This window comes from Thunnus maccoyii, chromosome 8 (assembly GCF_910596095.1).
Source record: "Thunnus maccoyii chromosome 8, fThuMac1.1, whole genome shotgun sequence".
Taxonomy (NCBI): Eukaryota; Metazoa; Chordata; class Actinopteri; order Scombriformes; family Scombridae; genus Thunnus; species Thunnus maccoyii.
In genome coordinates this window covers 29,595,477-29,615,750 of record NC_056540.1, presented here as the reverse complement: position 1 = coordinate 29,615,750, position 20,274 = coordinate 29,595,477, and the positions used below count along the sequence as shown (strand labels likewise).

Sequence of the window (20,274 nt, the reverse complement as noted above, 5' to 3'; positions counted from 1 at the left end):
TCAAATGTTAAAGATTTGCTCCTTTCATTGGGAATCAATGAAATATCTTTAGGTGGTGGACTGTTGGTTAGAGAAAACAAGCATTTTGAAGACATCACTCTTTGCTCTAGGAAATTATATGGGGCTTTTTTCACATTTTTAAAAACATTTTATAGACTAAAACAATCAAGAAAATAATCAACAGATTAATAGATAATGAAAATTATCATTAGTTGCAGCCTTAATGTGCTCAGATAGAAGGTACAGTATTTATCATCAGATTACAGACTGAGTCTGGTTTGTGTTTGCTTGGTGCACATTCCAGAAATATAATAATATTAACAAACACAATATTTAGACAAAATATTAAGAATTTCTAGAGCACAGTGTGCCATATATTGTTGGATGAAGTCTTAGACTAAGGTCAAAAAAGAAAAATGGGGTCAGGGGAACTTTTATGTGAGTGTATGTGTGTCTGATCTTATTTGCAAATTGCCTCTCGGGGACAAATAAAATGTTTTGCATTGAAATATACAGGAACTTCTGTCATTCTGAATGGCAAACCTCTCAGTGACCCTATTATTAAAGTCAGGAATGTTTCTGATAAGTCTTTTCTCCATGGAGAGCACAGCCAGGGCATTCAGCTGATCCTGTGTCATGGTGTTCTTCGGGAACGTCTGGATCCTGGATTTAAAGTAGAGAAGGACCTCTCTGATTCAGCTGTTGTCATGGGTGTGGTGATGAGAATCTGGAGAAGACTGAGAGTCTCTGTGAAGGTGCTGTGAAGGTTGATCTCCATGACAAAACTGGAACAGAGTCAGTGTAAGCAAGCCTTGAACTCAATGTTCTCTTCTGTTTTGAGTTTGGCCTTGTTCAACATAGAGTAGACCTTCACTGTAGTTTCCAGCACTGAATCCAGGAACTTTACGGTGTGTTCTGGGAACAGGTTTCCTTGCACCAGATGGTGCTTGGTGAAAGAGAACCACTCCTTGGCATAACTCAAAATGGTATCACATACCCATGAAATGATGCACAATTTTAAAAAAGCAGTGCAGTACACATAGTAAACAGCAGAATTTTCACATATCTAAATAATGTCATCAGTATCTTCTTATAAGATGAGCATGTTATGTAGCAAAGACAGCTTACTGCATCTAAACACATGTCTTCCATCCACAGTAGCTGTGTGGTGAATGGAACCTATCACATAGCAAAATAAAGAAAATATATAACTCTTTTATTATTACCCAGGAGTTGAAGAAGACAAAGTGAAACATAGCAGAGGGCAATTTTAAACATATTTACACATTAATGAATAATAAGTCTGAAACAAGTACTAATCCTGGGGATATGTGGTATTGCCTGCTGCATGATGAGGTTCAACTGATGCGCATAGCAGTGGATGCAGTGTGCACTTCCGTTAACATCCTTTACCTTACACTGCACTCCAGCTGTGGCCCCCCTCATCACGACAGCCCTGTCATAGGCCCGGGCAATTAGTCTCTGCTCTCTTGTCCCTCAGGGAGGATAGTGCTTAGCCTCTCCAAAAGTGCTGTGGCAGTTGTGTCAGCGGTTACATTCTGAAGAAGGATGGATGTTGTTATGGATGTCGATGTACTGTAACACAAGCAGTGGGTGGAAATGCCAGTTGTCTCATCCGCCTGAACAGCGTCACAATCGTCATCTTTACTTTACTACTTTAAAATTAGCCCTGGGGTCTCAGCTGACCTAAAAAGTCCCTGTAAAGCAGTAATGAGTTAACACGGTTCGCCAGTTCTCCACATTCATGGCAGTGATGTCACTATACGGGTTAGGACTACACTGTAGTGTAGTGACACGAAAAATGGTTTCCCCATATGTTTCCATATGAAAGACACTCCAGTTCAGTTACTGTAATGAAGCTTAGATTTTTTCCCGCTGCCAACTCAATCTGCTGACTGAGGAGTTTTCACTTAAACCAATCGCACTTCACCGCAACTTCTCTGAGCCACTCATCTTGCTGCTGTCAAACTTTAAAATCTGTTAATTTCTCCGTTGTCCAATCAGAATCAGCTGTCCAATGGGTCCTTCCAGTGAGGCCCTTTAAAAATCCCGCCCCATATCACATCCATTAAAATCTTAAGAGAGGCTGTTCCTAACTCTTTCACCACCAACAGTGCCTAGACTCCATTGAAGGTATATTCTTGTACGGTACCCCAAAACATGTGTACTCTCAAGTAACAAAGCCCTCTAGCAGCCATACTAATTATGGTGGGAGCAAAGGAGATCAGGTGCCATTATTATACGTATAGAAACTCTACAAGGTGCTGCTTTATAAATGCAGGAAACCCCTATGTTGTTTGTCACCTGCATCAATGATCAAGACATGGGCGCCACATGGCTTTCTAAGATCATGACTACACAGGAACCGGAAGAAGGAGTCACTATTACAGTAGATTTTTGCTAATGGACAGTACCAGGTATTTTATGTTATAAATTCTGCCTGCCCTCAGAATAGGGGAAGTGTTAGAGTCGTATCATTTGTTGTTTGGATTTCAATCACTGGTTTTAATGTTTCTGTGATTTGCTCTCTTTCCTACGGAGTGTCATAGTCGTCATCTGGCCCTTCTGTCACCGGTTTTGTTCTGGTGTTCAAAGAAATCTAATTTATATCCAGTGGTCTGATATCCAGGGTCCTTGCCATTTCACAGTTTCAGCGTTCCCCACGGGTGTTACAAGTGATACATCATATCGTACACCACCACATACATATCATACACCACTCTTGTCCTCTATTTTCTTTCGGGTGTACCAACAGAGAAATTTAATGGTTGAATGGCTTGAAGTAGGTTTGGTAGGTCTCTGCATCTTAACTGTTCCAAAAAGTGTCTTTGGTTTCTTTGATCTAAAACTTACAGATCAGATCAAGTAAACACAAGCTTGCTAGATTAATCACATCAAAATGTCAGCTTTGTGGTTACCTTTTTAAATGGTCTTGCACAGCTCAAAAACACTGACATTGTGGTTTTTATTTTATGTTTTATGTGGTTATTTTTTGTGTTTTCTAATTAAGAACTTTAGTTTCAGTGTTTTTCTAACTGTAGTCGAGTCTCTCAGCTCTTCCTCTGGAGCTTTCTCGTCTTGCTTGGTGTTCTCAGACTCCACAGCTGGCAGCGTTTGATGACTTTTGGGAACGACAACTGTCTCACGCTGCTACACAGCAACTTCGTCAAAATCAGACGAGCTAATTAGCCTTGAGCATCAGATTAGTCATGTGGAGGTTTGGGGGAGACACTGTAACATGTGGAAAATGAGAGAGAAAATTGCAGCAGTTGCAATGAAGTAAAATCAACTACAGTAGTCCACAAATAAGTCAAGTATCTGGTTTTCTGATTTTCAATTGGAAAATACCAACATTTACCAAAGGTGTGAACTGGACATGGCTTGCACATTAGACCATGGACATTTATGAATCAGGATGTACTTGTGTAGTGATACATTTCAAAGTTAAATAGGTTTGATCCCTGAAAAAGTCAGTGGAGTTTAAAACAATTCAACACAACTGGATTTGCTGCTCTTAACAGTCCATCCTTTACATATTCTCAAATTCAGTTACTATAAAAAAAAAAACTAAAAAAATTCTACACTATATCCATAGTGAAACCCAATTTTCTTGGCTTTGCAAGCATTAGGTGACATTTCAGTATCAGGGGCAGTGCTAATGAGAAGGTGAGAAAAGGTCATGATGACAGGATCGTAGGAAGATATATCTAATAAAGCCTAAGCTCAAACAATGTCTCGAGTGTGGCGTTCCATTTTAAATTTGTAGTTACAGACCCGAAAGTTAAAAAAAGTTTTAATTTCAAAAGTTTCCTTGTTCAGCTTGGCTAAAGAGAAAATTATTATCCCTGATGAGGGATATTCCCCTGCAGAGATGACTTTAGCTTCTGTAAAGATTGCTACACATACAAGATTTGGAAAATCCCCTCAAGCCACCAGCAACAAAGTCAGAGAGAAAGTTTACCGTCATATTCAGCAGTTCTACTGTGGCCTGGAGCGAAGTACAGAGAAGCAGAAAGAATCTTTAAGACATAGTGTGAATAGTGTTAAAGCAAGAAAGTAACACTATGAGGTTCTGCTTTATAAAGACATACAAACATGTTTTTTTCAATGAAACCCAAAATCTCCTTGGTGCCGGCAAGGAAATTCTGTGCTAGCCTTAAGAATAGATAGTAGGGAAGGGACAGAATAGACTCCTAACTGCATACTCATAATACATATCATGTTACTGTATATGTTACACATGTTACCAGGGCATAACAAAAGCCTCAAGATGATGAATGTAGTGCCGACGCACGTCAACACAGCAGCAAGTCATGAGTCAGGCATGCTAAAGAGTTCATTTTAAAAAACACGACAACATGAACACGGCTGTTTATTAATTAGCAGTCACCCCACTCCATATGACTAAGGACTGGGGCTTGTCCTGGTCCGTCAACACAGCAAGTTAGGACCGCAGCCAGGAACCTCAAGGTCACCGCTGTCTCATCAATTTCATGGCTGAAGCAGATGGCTGTGTCTTTGAGTTTTTCCTCCAGAGAGAATGTGCACAGACTGAGTAGCAAATAGTGAAAGGAAGTGCTGCTGGACTGTGGGCAAGGCAAGAGCTAGGGTCATTTAAATGTGCCCGGTGTGTTCCGGGAGGTCCAATTCTCATTAAAATCAATTTCTTTCCTGTGAGCTGGAAGTGAGCAGAGAATCGTGGGTTTAGGGTTCGTGAGGCCACTGTTAGAGCACTGGCTTGTTTCCAGCCATTGAGCTGGAAAGAAGAGCTAATGCCTCTGGAGTGAGAACACACTGCCAAGGCCCTGTGTAAAGGCAATGTGCAATCGCACTGCAGGAGCAGCTCAACATGCATGCTGACACTCAACATTAGTCTGTGCAACTTCCTGATTTAAACCTCAGGACCGCTCAGAATATGCAGGGGATCCAGTACCCACTGGTTTAAAGGATAATACCAACATTTCATTTTTATGGGTTTTACTTAACCAGTTAAAATGTTCCTGCTGCTGGGAGTTTAATGAGAATATGTTCTGTTAAGAACATGACAGAAGGCCATGTAATATTTGAAGCAAGATGAAGCAAAGCATTTAAGGTCTGTTGTATAACAAGCATAAAGGAGAATACTGGGGTTATGTAACTTTGTATTGTATTGATGTTTGTCTTTGTCTGATTTATATTTCCGAGATCAATTTTAACACACAAATGCAGGCTTAATAAAAACAACAAATCAACCTTCAATGTGGCAATGTTTGTGTTTTGAAGGATAGCTTCTATTGTTTCCTGTGTGACTGATATCGCAGCATAGCACTTGTGAAAAGTCTTGATAACTATGATTCAAGAACTGACAATACAAAATTTGCTGTGAAGCAATATCTGCCTTTCTCTCTCCATGGTAGTTGTTTTCCATGTTGAACAAGAAAGAAAGAATGAATGTCCACAATGGCACTGCAGATTATGTTCAATGCCAACATTTTTAAAAGTCTTGCCTACCACAACATGCCCATGGCAACTACTATATAAACTATGGTTATGGTGAGGGTTAGACAACTTAAACACTCGGTTATGTTTGGGGAAATATCACAGTGAATTAAAACTGTAACCACATTATCATTTATTGCACATCTGTGATGGGTCACAAAATCTGGTCTATTGAATGAAAGACACATTGCTTCCCTCATTGGAACGTCGGCATTGGAGGTAAATCACGTGGTGCAGAATCGTCCATTTGATGCTTGTAGCACACACCAGATGCACCAAATAAGAGGTGAAGATACAGTAGATAAGATGTCAGTGCCTGAAGGTATTCATCAAGATGAAAACTTAATCAAATTGACTTTTTTGGCATCTCTAATGACATGCAAGCATCATCAACAAAGAGCTTCACATTTACTATAAGATATGAACCAGAGCAAGTAACAAGTGGTCAAGTAATAAGGAACACATAAGTCAACACATTCAGACAAAAGCTACTATGTTATAAACATAACATATGATGAGAAATATGATTTAACTCTTGCTTAGGATATCTAACAAGTACAGATGGGAGATCAGTGGCAGAAAGGGCCTCGCTGTCTGTTTATTACGGCCCTTTCAACAGCACTCCAAGCCTTTTGTCATCAAGTCTTGACCCATAGTCCAAGTGGATGCTTTGCATGAGGATGTGAATTCCTACTGGAGATAGCAAAGGCAAAAGTGAGCAGCACAAAGGCAATCAAGAGAATTGGTAATAATTTATTGCAGTGTCTTTTATCTCGGACTCTTGTTCATGGCGGTCACCTCTTGTTCTCTCTTTTGTCAGACACTTTTGTCTTTGGTTCAGTCGAGGACAGATTGCGTTGCTCTTTCACTGGCCTGAAAGACAATTTAAATACAAAGCAATGAAAGCTATGCAAAGCTACTGAATTAACCAAATCTTAGATGTGCCAGTGCACATCAAATGCTTAGCAACAGCAGATATCTGAGACCCATTACATATGTCCAATTACTGTGAATTATCAATGTCATTCATTAAAAGATTTCTGCTTAACATTTGTTTCACTTATCACTTTTCTCTCTCTGTCACCAATAACAGGGGCCACCAAAGACATGGGCAAGATGCTTGGTGGAGAGGAGGAGAAGGACCCTGATGCTCAGAAAAAAGAGGAAGAAAGACAAGAGGCGCTGAGACAACAAGAGGAGGAGAGGAAGGCCAAATATGCAAAAATGGAGGCAGAGAGAGAAAACATCCGACAGGGCATCAGGGATAAGGTAAAATACCTCAATACAGCTACTCATAACTCTTACTGAAGCACAAAAATCAATGAAGGTAACATTTTTATTTGCAAGAATATTTACTTTCTTGAGGTGTAGGGTACATCTAATGAAGAAAAATGGGGCAATGACCAGCTTTACCATTATGTCAGTATTCTTCAAACAGCTTCAACAGTTTTTCCAAACTTTCCAAAAATCTACAATCCGACAACAGTGATTGGCTGTGTGTGTGGAGGTGTGAAAGTGGGCTGGATTTGAATTTCTCTCTCAAGCTTTACTTCCTGTTACTCTTCATGTGTACACTGTGAATGTCTTTGAGGAGAGACTGTGTGAAAGTGAGCAGCGTTATATGTATATATACATTATATTTGTACAATTATCGTGTTTTCCCCTCTCTACATATCCAAATTCTTGCCCCACCTTCAAGTGTGGCCATTCAGAACAGGTGTACCGTATTACCTCAAATAAAAGACGGTAGTAAATTAGAAGCACAGTCTCTGATAAAGGCCAGGGGCATGGTCGACACGAACAAATAAAGGCCGACCCCACAAACAGGCTGGGGGAAAAACAAGGGTGGATAAACTGGTGCCTGTTATATAATGTCTATGCCAGTTAAGCATAAATAGCAGCTACGTGGATGTAACCCCAGTTCTATGATAACATGCATAGCCCAGCCAACTGTCACAGAGGGGAAGGGGACAGAGGAGACATGATATTGTTTAAATACGGGGATAACAGTGCATATTTTAATAATAATGATTGCAAGGACACTACATGAGCATGAGTAACTACGGTAACCTGGGTAACTTGGCTAAGCTAGCGAACATACATCCATGAACAAGCTACCCATTCCAGTGGAACTCAAGCACTATAATTATTGTTCCTCACATCGGAGAAAGTGGATTACCAGTAATGCAGTAATAAAAATTTAACAGAGCAAATGGAAGCAGATCAGAAAACAAGGGGGCTTCATACTAAAATATGAGCAAATATACTTATCAAACAGAGGGAATCAGAAATAACGGCCTCTCTCTAATAATCCTGCTTCTAATAAAGGCCTAATATCCTAAAGGTAATTAAAGGCCCCGGCCAGTATTTGAGGAAATATGGTAAACAATTTTGCCTTCACATTGTGGGACAACACTGAATATGACCTAGTTTGTTTGAAGCATACTGAACCCCTACTGCTGCCTATTTGTCCACCTATGACAATACATTTATATTAAAGCCCCTGAAACTTGATATGTTAAAAAACATGTTTAGGTATTATTTATTAGGAGTTTAACTCTCAAAAACTCAGCTAATCTACTTCATCAGGACTGTGTGGGTCAGATTTGGTTAACAGTAATTTCGATTTATTGCTAAATCCTGATTGGTGCATGGAAGAATGTGACATCACCTCTCTCCAATTTAGCCCCGCCCACTATAAACCAGAAAGAAGAGCACAGAGAAAAACAGAAAAGCAGAAATCTCTCATTTGAAACAATCAAAACTGTTCTAACTAAGCAGAAAATATTCCTTTTATGTCGAATAACCTTACTCGTAAAAAGATCATTGAGAGAACATGTTTTCAGGGCCTTTAAACTTTTTAATTAAACGTTCAGTGCCAATGTTTTTCCCTACAATAGCACCCACATGACCGCTGAGATTTCTGCCAGCGCAGCAACACAAAGGGGAGGAATTAAATTTAATTTGAAAAGCAGCAACAATGTCACCTGGAAAACCTAAAATGAGGTTCACAGTCAACAGTTTCATCTGAACTACATCAAACAAAAACAGTTTTATATTGAGTATGACTGTTTTATTGATATTTTTAGGGCAACTCAGAACACTTGGTTTATGTTATTGAAGGAAAGATGATGGTCTTGGTTAAATATAGAAAAAATTACACTAACACGAATATGTGCAGCATTATGTATGTATGCAAAACTAATTAGCCAGTGCAAAGTAGTTGCATATAAAACATAATGAGTAGGAGACTGGGTTGCTTCATTGTGTGCTCTATTCAGAAAAAGCTGGACAACTCTAGATTAGATCCGTCCTCTCTCTTATGCCTCAAAGTGTCAAAAGTATTTTCCGTCTTGCTGGTCCTTTTTTGTCTCCCCGAGACTATCATGTCTTTGATGAATGAATACTTAATATTTAATTCATCCGTAATAAAATGTTAATATATGATCAAAGTGTCTGCAGCTTGCGGTGAAATATTGCTCTTGACATTGCTAATGTTTCATTGAATATTTGACTCGAACATTCTTTGAGGGCTTTCCAGTTGAGTTTGAGACTTTTTTTTTCCATGTGTAGCCCTTGTAAAACTATCTCTGGAGTTTGGGAATCAGCTCTTCACTCCACTGAGTCCCAGCGATTCTTTAGGTTAGTTTTGGAACAACTGTGAAAAAAGAAAGATGGTGTAAAGAGAGAGAGAGAGAGAGCGATATGACAGCATATCTTTGGGAAGTGTTTGATTATGGCGAGTGGAGAGGGGCTGACTAAGCGTGACTGTGTTCATTTCAACTGATGCAGGCCTTTGTTACTGTGGAGCAAGTCTGAGAGTGAGAGAAAGACGGAGTGAGACAGATTGTGAGAGAATAAGAGAGAGAGAGAGAGAGAGAGAGAGAGAGAGCAGCGTGGAGGGAAAGCAAAGAACAAACAAGGGGGCAGAAGGAGATGCAGAGGAGAAATCCGTCAACCAGTCGTACCACTGGTTTTTTCCGTCACCAAGTCAAGAACAAACATCTCTCAGGTGTTGAACTAAGACTTCTGATTCCACCAATCACAGCTTCCCAACATTCGACGAATCAGGCTGCTTATAAGAGTATTTGAGGAAACATCACCACCAGGATTACATTTTTCTTGAATGTAATGTTCACTGTGAATGTTTTTCAATTGTTTATTTGTACATATAAATCTGCCAACTGGAGTATGATCATGTGGAGATAATATTAGGCTAAACCACCAGCAGGATTACATTTAAAATCCAGTGTTGAGCAAACTATTAGAGCAGAATAAGAGAAGCTGTCAAACCAGAAATCAGCCTTGATAGTCTTCCATTATAAATATACTGCTCTACATTGTGTATTCATTTTAAAGATCTTTTCATTTTTAATATATTTTCATGTCTTTACCCTGTCACTCACACAGCAAGACTTTCCTCAGAGGCATTTCTTAGAAATATCAAAGCGTGACAACCGTCGTATTTGCATTCTTTTGCTGTTCTTTGAACCCCACTGTTCCTCTCTAAAGACATACAAACACAGATGCTCACACTGCCCCTGCGCACATTTTCACAGCAGAAACGGACACTAGTAGTCTTCCTTTAAGATATTTATTGCTCCAGAATCACATTAGCGTGTGCCTGGGAGAGCAGCAAAGAGGTCACGGAGGAGTCCAGCTCATTTTCCGCATCTCTGCCTCAAGATCAACCATCACTCAGCCTGTTGACCTTCCCATGCTCTGCAACCTTTTCCTTGCAGTCCAGTGGTATTGATTTTTTTTTACTCAAACTCTGACCACACATGCACAAAACATACTTACAGAAATACAGAACCTTAACGTCAGAACAAAGGCTAACAAGATATTGGTTTTAAATTGTCTTGAAGTTGGAACTGATATCATCCGCTCTCCGTCTGTTTAGATTCATAAAAGCTTCAAGTTCAATTAAGGATGCAGTATTTAAACTGACATGGAGCATTAGCGGTAAATTGTGTTAGCCTGTCCAAGCTTGTTTCTTCTAAGCTGTTGTTGCTGTGCAAAAACCTTGTATCTCCAAGATAGCAGCCATAAATGGTTCCCCAAAGAACAAAAATAGGAACCATTTTCAAGAAAGTACTTTGTCGATCCAACTGATCTAGTGAAGAATCCTTTTTAAATGGATCTTCAGCAAACGCTCTGAAATATAAATGGTTCTTTGAGGATTTCAAATAGAATTATTACGTGTAGGGTGAAAAACAATTGATATTGCTATAAAAATCAATTGAAAAGGCATAACATTTGAAGTGCAATACCATTAAAAGTTAAAAGCTTAAAAGCTTGAAAGCTTGAAAGCTTGAAAGCTCACCTTTTCAAGATTATCCATTGATGTTTTTTGGCGATCAGCCCAAGAGTCTAAAGAATATCCAATAATAGGAGACTAAATGACATGAGAAGAAAAAAAAACAACCTAGAGATCCAAGGCTTTTACTCAACAACAGTACTACAGCAGGCTATGTGTATTCTGATTATTTGGGAAAATGTTGAATGTGAAAGTTTATTTTTGACCTTGGATATAGTAGTTTGACAAAAAAAAAGCTTTCAACTGCGTCAGAGAGTTTGCTCAGTTGTCATGGAGATGGGTCAGTTGTCGTCACATGAAAGTATGAAACCTTGGTTATGTCAGGAAAAGGAAAAGTTTTAACTGTTTTGAGAGTTTTATTTTCGTATTAGTATATTTTTGATGCCACATCATAAGTGAAAAATATGTTTCCATAGAAACTTTCAAGTGCCAGTGGAAGTTTTCATTGCGTCAGCTGAGTGATATCTTCAATGAAGGAAGAACAAGTCGTGTTCACATAATCATTCATATTTAATTTCATACATTTACTGAGCAATGATAAGACTAAAATTGTACAACATTTTCACAGTTAAGGCCCCGCTTAAACAGATTAACAAGCTGGTGTTGTTCACCCTATTACTTCAAATTAACCTCTTTTTTTTCCCCTCTTCCTCTAAACACACTCTTGATTTACTGTAATAGCTGTGTTCGGCCACAGGGTTTTGAAAGCTTATTGTTAGCATTGTCCAGCACACCTGCTGAGTGCCTCTCCTGGTAATTTGAATATAAAATATCCTGGGAGGTCCAATTAGAGCCAGCGGCAGTTAAAGCTTCGTCTTTGAATACCGGAGTAACGAGTTTCATGTATGCAAACACCCATGTACACTCATTAAAAAAACACATGCACAAGTCTGGGCCAGTTTTAACTCAGATTGCAGAAATCCATGAAACTCTTTATTGACTACATTTGAAACTGTTCAGGATCCAAAAAAGCTACACTAACTTCATGAGGGAGCAGCCTGAAGCTAATTCATGCAAATGAAGAAATCTGAATTACTTTGCCAGAGTACTAATCATTTTCAACCAATTTACCTCAAATGCATGAAATGATCACGTCACGCCTCATGCATCTCTATATTTAGAGTAAAAATTGCCACATTCTGAAGTCAGTCACATGAATTCCTTCAGTAGAGCTGTGAGTGCATCAGCACAAGACTTCCTGTTTCCTTTTGAAGCAAGGGGAGAAGTTCACCTCATATACCGTACTGTATATATCGCATTTGTTCAGACTGTCTCACTTCAGTGACATCCACAGACCCTCTCAGGGGCAGGAGGCTACAGATTTGGAAGGATAGGGTTTGGTTTAGGGTTAGTTTTGCTTGAGGGTTATGATGGTGGGACACTTAAGCTAACCTCAAGAGGGGCCCATAGGTGCATCAAACTGTGGTTTGAGTACAAATGAAGCATGAAAGTGTCACATATTCTCTGGGTAAATATAGGTTTCAAACAAAAAGGGCAGAGTTCAGTTGGAAGTCAAATAAGAGCATGTTATTGGACATAATAGACTATAGGAAGGGACTGTGAAAAGGTTCAAGGAGTGTCTGAAATCCTGTCTGATCATCTGATAACTTGTGTTTGTAACCCTTGAGCTACAAAAAATATACTTAAAATGGCCAATTTATAAGACTAGCAATGTCAAAACTAGAATTTTCCTTTTCATTTTAGAGAAATAAATCCTGAATGCAGCTAAATGTGGTTTCCTGTTTGTCTTTTCTTTCCTGTGTAGTACGGCATCAAGAAGAAGGAGGAGAAGGAAGCCGAGGCAGCGGCTGCTATGGAGCAGGCCTCCGAGGGCAGCCTCACCCGTCCAAAAAAGGCCGTTCCAGTCGGCTGCGGCGACGAGGAGGAAGAAGAGAGCATCGTGGATACGGTTATGAAATTCATCCCGGCTCCGCTCATGGATATGTTCAATAAAAAGTAACAGTGTTTTGGGTGAAATTTGGTTAACTTCTTACAACGTTCATCTAACCAAGACTAAAAACCGTACCACCCTGCCCCGCCCCAACCTGCGGTCTCACCTTTCTTCACCCCTTCACCCTCCCACCCCTTCAACTCAACTTCTAAGTGTCCTGGAGTTAACGTGCCATGATTTTATCCTTGATTTAAAATATCTGATCTCTGACGGTGCTACTTACTTTTTAAAAATCTCGTACGTCTTTCTTGATAATCCTTGATATTAAAAAGTACGTAACACCTGCACAGATCCAGTATCTTTTACTTCAAGGCAAATTTGATGCCATGTTTTTAATATGTCCAGCACAATAAGACCAGATATCACGCATCATCCACCCTTTTTGTTTGTAAATAGCCTCGGGTTATACAAAAAGAGAACTATATATGAGTGAAATATGACATATAACAAGATGACTAAGAGTATAAGCCATATTTTTAACTTTTAAGAAATTATCCAAATCATATCAAAATTTGATTGAATTTTCCTGTTATGTTCTTGCTAATATTTGATACATACAGTGTATATAAATACTTAAGTTTTTATTGGTTCTCCGTTGTGAGGATTCACCCCATAAACTGTCCCTCATGTTCTCATTGGTTTACTGTCAATATGTAATATGAGCACTGGTGAAGTCAAAAACAGCACTTGTAAAACCAGAAAAGTGAAGGAGATAATTTGATATGAGACATTTTTTTGATTATTTTTGTTCTTTTATGCATGCAGTAAACTTTTGTGAAGTGAAGTACACATATGGATACCATTTCATTTGTTATGATGAAGCAAAATACATTGATATTTGAGGCAATAACTGGTTTTCCATTTTTATTTAAATCGACATCTTTGTCCGCCAGGCGACGATTGACTTTGTGTCTAAAATGTTCTTCCATGGGGAAAACCATATATGTGCTCCATACATGAAATTTGTCTCAAAGCAAATTCGTATTATAAATTTTCTTGCTATACATGTTTGTGGTTTAAAAATTCAGTTGTAATGTCCTGTGGCAGGTGTCTCTCGCTCTGCTTTTGCAATAGGACGTGTAAAGTTTAGACCAGGCTAGTTAATTTTAATTTGTGTTGACATTTCCACCAATTTTTTGTAAAAAAAAAAAGAAAAAAAGAAGAAAGAAACTTCACAAACACAATTATGTTGTGAACACACTATATGTGAACAGACAGTGACAATAGTGCAATATATTGTTCGAAATGAAGTTGTCCTGTATCCGTTGGTTTAACTGATGTGAAGTCCCAAATCAGCAATAACAGACAATCTTCATTGTTGTGTGTTTAAACTTACTCCTTAATGTGTTAGTCGATGTTTAAGACACAGAGGTGTCTGCATAGTGACAGTGAAGCCTTTGTAGGTCAGACATATTTGATTAAACAAGAGAAAAGGGGGGGAAGGTGGGACGATTTGTTTTTGTGTCATAAAAAAACGTCCAGTCACACGTTACAGAATGATGAATACAACCAGGATTTCTGTTCAAAAATCACAAACCGAGATGTAAATCAGTCAGCTGGTGTTCAAAGACAGACAACACATGCAGAGAAATGTACTGAAATAATGAGGGACTTTTTTTAAAAAAAGCCCCGAGCCCTGCATGAAAGCAAATGTTTACCTGCTCTGCAGAGTTCAGTCTGTCCTGCAGGTAAATTATTAAAATGGCACAAGTATAAAGGCGGTCAGATGAGGATAAAATCTAATTCTTCTCCATATGCCTTGTTTTTTTCTTTATTTCTCCTTCATTCCACGGTGTCTTGTTAAAACATTCCAGATATTTCAGACATTCCACCGGACTTGTGCTGGTAACACACAAACTTGGACATGTAGGCCTCAGACGATGCCTTTGTTAGCCTACACATACATCACAAATGTATAACTTAAACCTGATGTTGTTATAATCCGAAAATAGATGCTAGAATGAATCTAATATACACAACGATTCATGACATAAACAAGTTAATGCAGAGAGTTATTTTAGCTGCCATGTACAGAAAAAAAATTCCCACAAGAAGTCTAAGGGAAAGCTAAATAAATGTGCAATTAGCAGTGACCAGTTTTAAAGTGAATCTTGTGGTAAATTTTGATAGAAAATGTTTTTTGTGATCCACACGCACACAGTAGCTGTAGTAACTGAGGTTTTCTGAAACAGCTTTTTGCCACATTGTCACCGTTTTTAATCGAGCTAGCTAAACATGCGATAACGCTAACTCTGAGGTTGTGCATTCCTGTGGCATAGATAAGGGAAATTTAGCTTTTATCGGCGCTTAGTGATAATGGTGAATACAGTATATTTCAAATCATTCAAAGGTCACAGTGTGGTAAAGTCGCCTGTAGAGCACATTTATTGAACTTCCTGTGATTTTATTGTACTTGTAAACTGCCTTTGCCGGCCTCTGTTCAGAGTGTTAGCACATAGTTAGCAACCGATAGTTGTTCGCAGTTAAGAAACCATGCATCAGCAACACTCCCGACCATTAACAAGAGCAGTTATCCAATCAAACCAAAGAATAGTGATGGTAGTAGTAGACTTAGACAAGAGGTTTCATTCTTATTTATTTGCTGCATATCTTGTTTATTTTAAAATTCTCAGGTATTCTAGCTTTATGTTGTAGTAGAAGTTTAGATTTTTACCATAACTAGCCTTCTATTAGCGTAATTAGCCTTCTCTGCTAAAACAAACTGACACAATTACATGGCTAGGGGCCTTGCAATCCCACACAAACTTTTATTTATGAATGACATATCTCTTGTTTGGCCCAAGAATATTCTAGACAGCTACAGTTACTGCCCAGTCAACACTGTATAGGACTTTCCAAGCAACAAACACTTCAGTGTACGGACTTCTTCAGGCCACCGGTGAGTCTTTTCCAAACTGGTGCGCTCTGATATCAGATCGCCATTTACATCTCATACACCATCATAAAACCATTTATCATCATCTTGTAAATGCCAATTGATTGCGCTCTAAATGGCTTATAGACCACTGCCCAAACAAACTGCCCAAGTCATGCGTAATCAATATTTTGTCGTCCAGTAGATGCCGAGTCCACTTCAGTGTTCAGCCGCTCATACAACCATTAATATGATAAAAAACTGTCTGAAAAATATGCCACTTAAAAAAAAAAAATACTCCTGTGATGTGACTTGAATGTAACTGTCTAATGTTTCTGTCTCCTTGCATCTGTCTTTCTCTGTTCTGTACGTGTTGAGAAGATGCTTACAATGGTGCAGTATTTTTTTCCTTTCTCGTCCGTAGCCGGTCCTGTTTCTGTCCTCTGGTGGTTGGTATTTTGAAGAAGAAGAAAAAAAAAAAGTTGATTTGTTGCATTCTTTTGTACGAAATCTTCTCACGCTTCTCCCTCCCTTCTCTCTCTCTCTTTCTCTCTCTCCCTCCCTCTCTTTCTCTCTCCCTATTTGTTGACAAAAATGTATGCATGCTTATGGTGTGCGATGTAGGCAAGGTTGTTGATATAATCGTTTCGTGTCCTCTCTGTGTTTCGAAACTCCACCTGTTAGCCTCACTGCATGCCATTTTAGACAGATATTTCAGTCTGTAACTTTCCTGCAAAAATGGAATCACCGCACACTCTGAGAATAAAGTGATTTCATATAATTTTTCATCGTCTTGTGTTTCTGCATTCAAGTAGTTTCTGCAGCAGGCCTTTGGCTACTGCTCCCTCTGTGTAAATTAAGATAAAAATAAGTTCTCGTGAATATATATATGGAAGCAGTGGTAGAGACGTACAGTGTTTATCTGGTTTGGGAGGCAAGATCATCCCTGACTTGTGAGACTTGAGACGTGACCTGCAGTCATGGATCATATCCCCATTGCATGGCATTCGTTAAGGAAGTATGTGCAAAGACCTTCAATGTATATCACATGTTACTGTTTCTGTCAGTCAATCTTGTTTTTCATCTCAACATGGCTGTTGTGCATTTTTTTTTTTTAAACTTTTTTTTTTTTTTCCTCTCCGAAGGATTTTCAACATCTATTCAATAAAAGCGAAAAGGGCTGTAAACAGAATGCAATGTGTCGTTCAAATCGTGATTGGAGAGGTTTTTTCAAAAAACAGAGACCTAACTTGTGACCGTGTCACTGAGAGTGCACTGCGGGGACTTCAAAGCAATGCAAATAGCATCTCTCTCATAGCAGACTGTTTGTTATAAGTGGGTCTGTTTATAGGTATCAGCAAACCTTTTAAATCAAACAAATCCACTGAAAAGATAATGGAGCAATGCCAAGCAAGGATTAGAGATGGCAGTGCCTTCTGAGTCGGGTTTAATCCCAGCACAACAAGGAGGCCGACATTAAAACAAAATTAACTGAGTATGATGCTTTGACATTTTCGGGTATATTGCTTGTCAGAGTTTTGGTTTTTATTCTTAAAGAGGTTTTTCAAAAGGTTGCTGGCAGCCTCTTGCCGCATTTACTTACCCTCCACTTATATTTAAGTAAATTTCACTTTTAAAGGTTAGCTGCCATGCCAATCTTACGTGCTGTGTTTTTATTAAAAAAAAGACACAAGTTGTCTTTTATGTAGGAATAAAGAATATTTCACGGATAAGGTGGTACATAAATGTGTATTTTAACTTCCCTTTCTGCCTGATATATCAGACATGTAGGTGGTATCCTTTGGTGCTTCTTCAAAAAGTGCATGTGGTTTGCAGAGCACCAGGGGGAACAAAATATTTCACATAACAGATGTTGAGTGATTCATGCTCTGCCAGTTTCTCTCCCAACCCAGACACCGGTTCTTGTTAGTAGCACAGCACCTGTAGAGGTATTAGCAGGAGTATTAAGTTTAATTATTAAGAACCTTCTACCTCCTACCTTTTCCCAAATGAAAAACAATACATCTCTCGCTCTAACTTTCAAGCTACTTCTCAGCAATCCACCTACACAAGGTTGTCCACAGCATGAAACAAAGCCGTAAACAAGAGCTCAAACCTGTTTTCCTCAAACACAATTAATAGAAGAGAGACTTACATGCATTATGATTTGCCAAGAAACATGTTTTTGTACATTTTGTCATTCCAATGTAATGCAAGTACTGTGATGAGCTTTTTTTCTAGTTAGTATGGTTGCGGACAGGATTAGTTCAGTGTCATGGTTAAATATTTCAAAAAGCTAATGTCAGTGGTTGGTCTGATACAGGACATCCTGATCTCCAGCCTTGAAGTAAACATGTTAGAAGCTCATCAACATCCTGAACTTCCCACCCTTACATTCTGCCATGCTGCTTAAAAGAATACTCCAGCTATTTATCCAGCAGACTTGTGAGATACAGATTTAAAAACAAGAATATTCAAATTGCTCGATGCAGCAAAGACAGAGATGTTCTCACTTCTAGAGTCAAGCTCCAAAAACCCTAGACCCTACACTTCCCATAATGCACTCGCTTGCGGTTCTTAACACATGCTTTCTGTTGAAAATCTGTAAAATGAGATAACCCTCATGACATCACTATGACATAATCGAGATGTATTGTTTCTCAGATTTTGAAAAACATCATCCAGAGACGTTACTCAACCGTTTTCAGAGGCTACTAACTGCGATGACCTAACTGAACTTCATGTGTAAAATTGGTGTAATATCCCTTTAAATATTACATTACTAGTAGAATGGTGATGGAGATACTGGGCTGGTTTTAGAAAATTTTACTTCATTTTTGTAAAGGTGGGTCAGTGGGTCAACATATGAACAGCTGATACTGTTTTTAAATATATGAAAACAGTCATGCTTCTTTATGGAACTGGTGATCATTACATCAGAGAGGATATGAAATGACAGTTTTTTAGCTTGTTTGGCTAACTATTTCTTTCTTGCTGTCAATTTTATTTGCACACAAACATATACAGTATATCTAGTTATTGCCACTGAGCTAGTTTACAGTTGTGATAGGTTAACTGGGCCGTCTGTTCACAAGCTATAACATTTAGTAACCAACTATGGAAAAGGACTAAAACTGAACACATTTCAATTCAGTTCAAAATACTTTTTTTGTCCCTCAAGGGGAAATTTGAGGCAATCAAGTTTGCAAACAAAGTAAACATATACTAGGGGTGTGCCCGAACACAAATATGTTATTCTACAAAGCACAAATACTGTTTTGTTTTGTTTTTTACGAATATTTGTTTCATACAAATGTTTTAAAAATCGTTTGTTTTAAGGAGGAAAAAAAAGCACGCAGGTCAGTGACATCGCTATCTCAGTGTCTCTCCTCTGCTCCACTGTTACGTCTATCAGCAGGTCTCAGCGAGGGGAGTCACATCCACCTGCTACATGATGCACATTTCCTAATTTGGACATCACTCCTGGAGTTGGGGGTGTTCCCCAGAGATAAAGCTGAGCTACTGACACATGCCAAGTGCTCCCACGGGACTCTTCATAACCTGTTGTTCCTCTTCTTTCAACAAAGTTAGGTTGTAAAAACATAGGCAATAAATGAAAAGTGCAAAGCAATAATCGCCTTTGAAGTTCCTCCCTTCACATTACACGCTGTGCTGTCTCTGTGTTATGGGTGTATAAATAGGTAGAGGTCTGTCTGCAATGAGACGATGAGTAAAAGCACAGTCGTCTATGATGTGGGAGACTCCAGTTCGAGACTCAGTGTTGGGACCTCCTTCGTTTGGTAGTTTATTCATGAACACTTATTGTGACACTTTAATTTTCTATAATTAAAAATGTAATAAAAACAAAAACAGGAAGACCATCTAAAAATACTAATATGACAATGTTAGAAAGAGTCAAAATACACAATACAGTGGCTGGTCTGCAGCTGGCTAACAATATCCAACACCACAAAGGCATATACTATGTAAAAAGTGTCAAAAGTGCATTTATCAGTCTATACAGAAGGAAAACTGACTGTATGTTTTTATGTGTCTAATGGCTTTTGGAACAGACAAGACAGAGACTGAAATTTTGATACAATTATAAGTCCATTCGCCTCCACTCATACCTTCACCAAATGAAGAGATATCTTTTCTTCCAGCTTTCTTGTGTGCCATTATATTCACACAGTCATTTCTCCAGTGGAGCTCCATAATGGCTCCAGACCCAGTTGCTCACTTTGTGACAGAACCGCGGAGCCACTGTAGGTTTCACTGTGCAGCCGCTTTTCCAACACTTCAGGCTGTTGAGCACACACAAGGGTCTTGGCTTCTCCTTTGCAATAAAAGTCCACAAGTCTCCCTGCAGGAAATGGAGGTATAAATCAATTCCATTAGTATTCATGCTCTGAGGTAGCCTTTTCAGATGGAGCTGCCTTTGTGTTCTCTGAGCAGCACTCTGCTGCAGGGGAGCCATGACTCTATTGGTGTCCTGTAGTCATGCAACAGTCAATGTCAATTAACTGCTATCCACTGGGTACTGGCCCCATAAACCAGTCAGTTGTCCGACTGGAACTAGAATGGGAGAATGATTTTTGACAAAGCTACAGAATTTGCAGCCAGGGAGGG

At 38.9% G+C, this 20,274-nt stretch overlaps 1 protein-coding gene across 5 annotated transcripts in view; it reads left to right on the top strand.

The window, feature by feature from the left end:
- The window catches only part of LOC121901914 (complexin-2-like), a 59,076-nt gene extending 44,678 nt beyond the window's left edge, over positions 1-14,398 (top strand). For 4 of the 5 annotated variants that reach the window (XM_042419007.1, XM_042419009.1, XM_042419008.1 and 1 more), the window contains 2 exons: positions 6,593-6,768; positions 12,585-14,398. In XM_042419007.1, the coding sequence (XP_042274941.1) occupies positions 6,593-6,768; positions 12,585-12,779 (371 nt within the window). In that variant the 3' untranslated portion in view covers positions 12,780-14,398. Of the gene's footprint in view, positions 1-5,082; positions 5,114-6,592; positions 6,769-12,584 lie in introns of those variants that run through there. The other variant, XM_042419006.1, reaches the window with a different exon arrangement.
- The last annotated feature ends 5,876 nt before the right edge of the window (positions 14,399-20,274 follow it).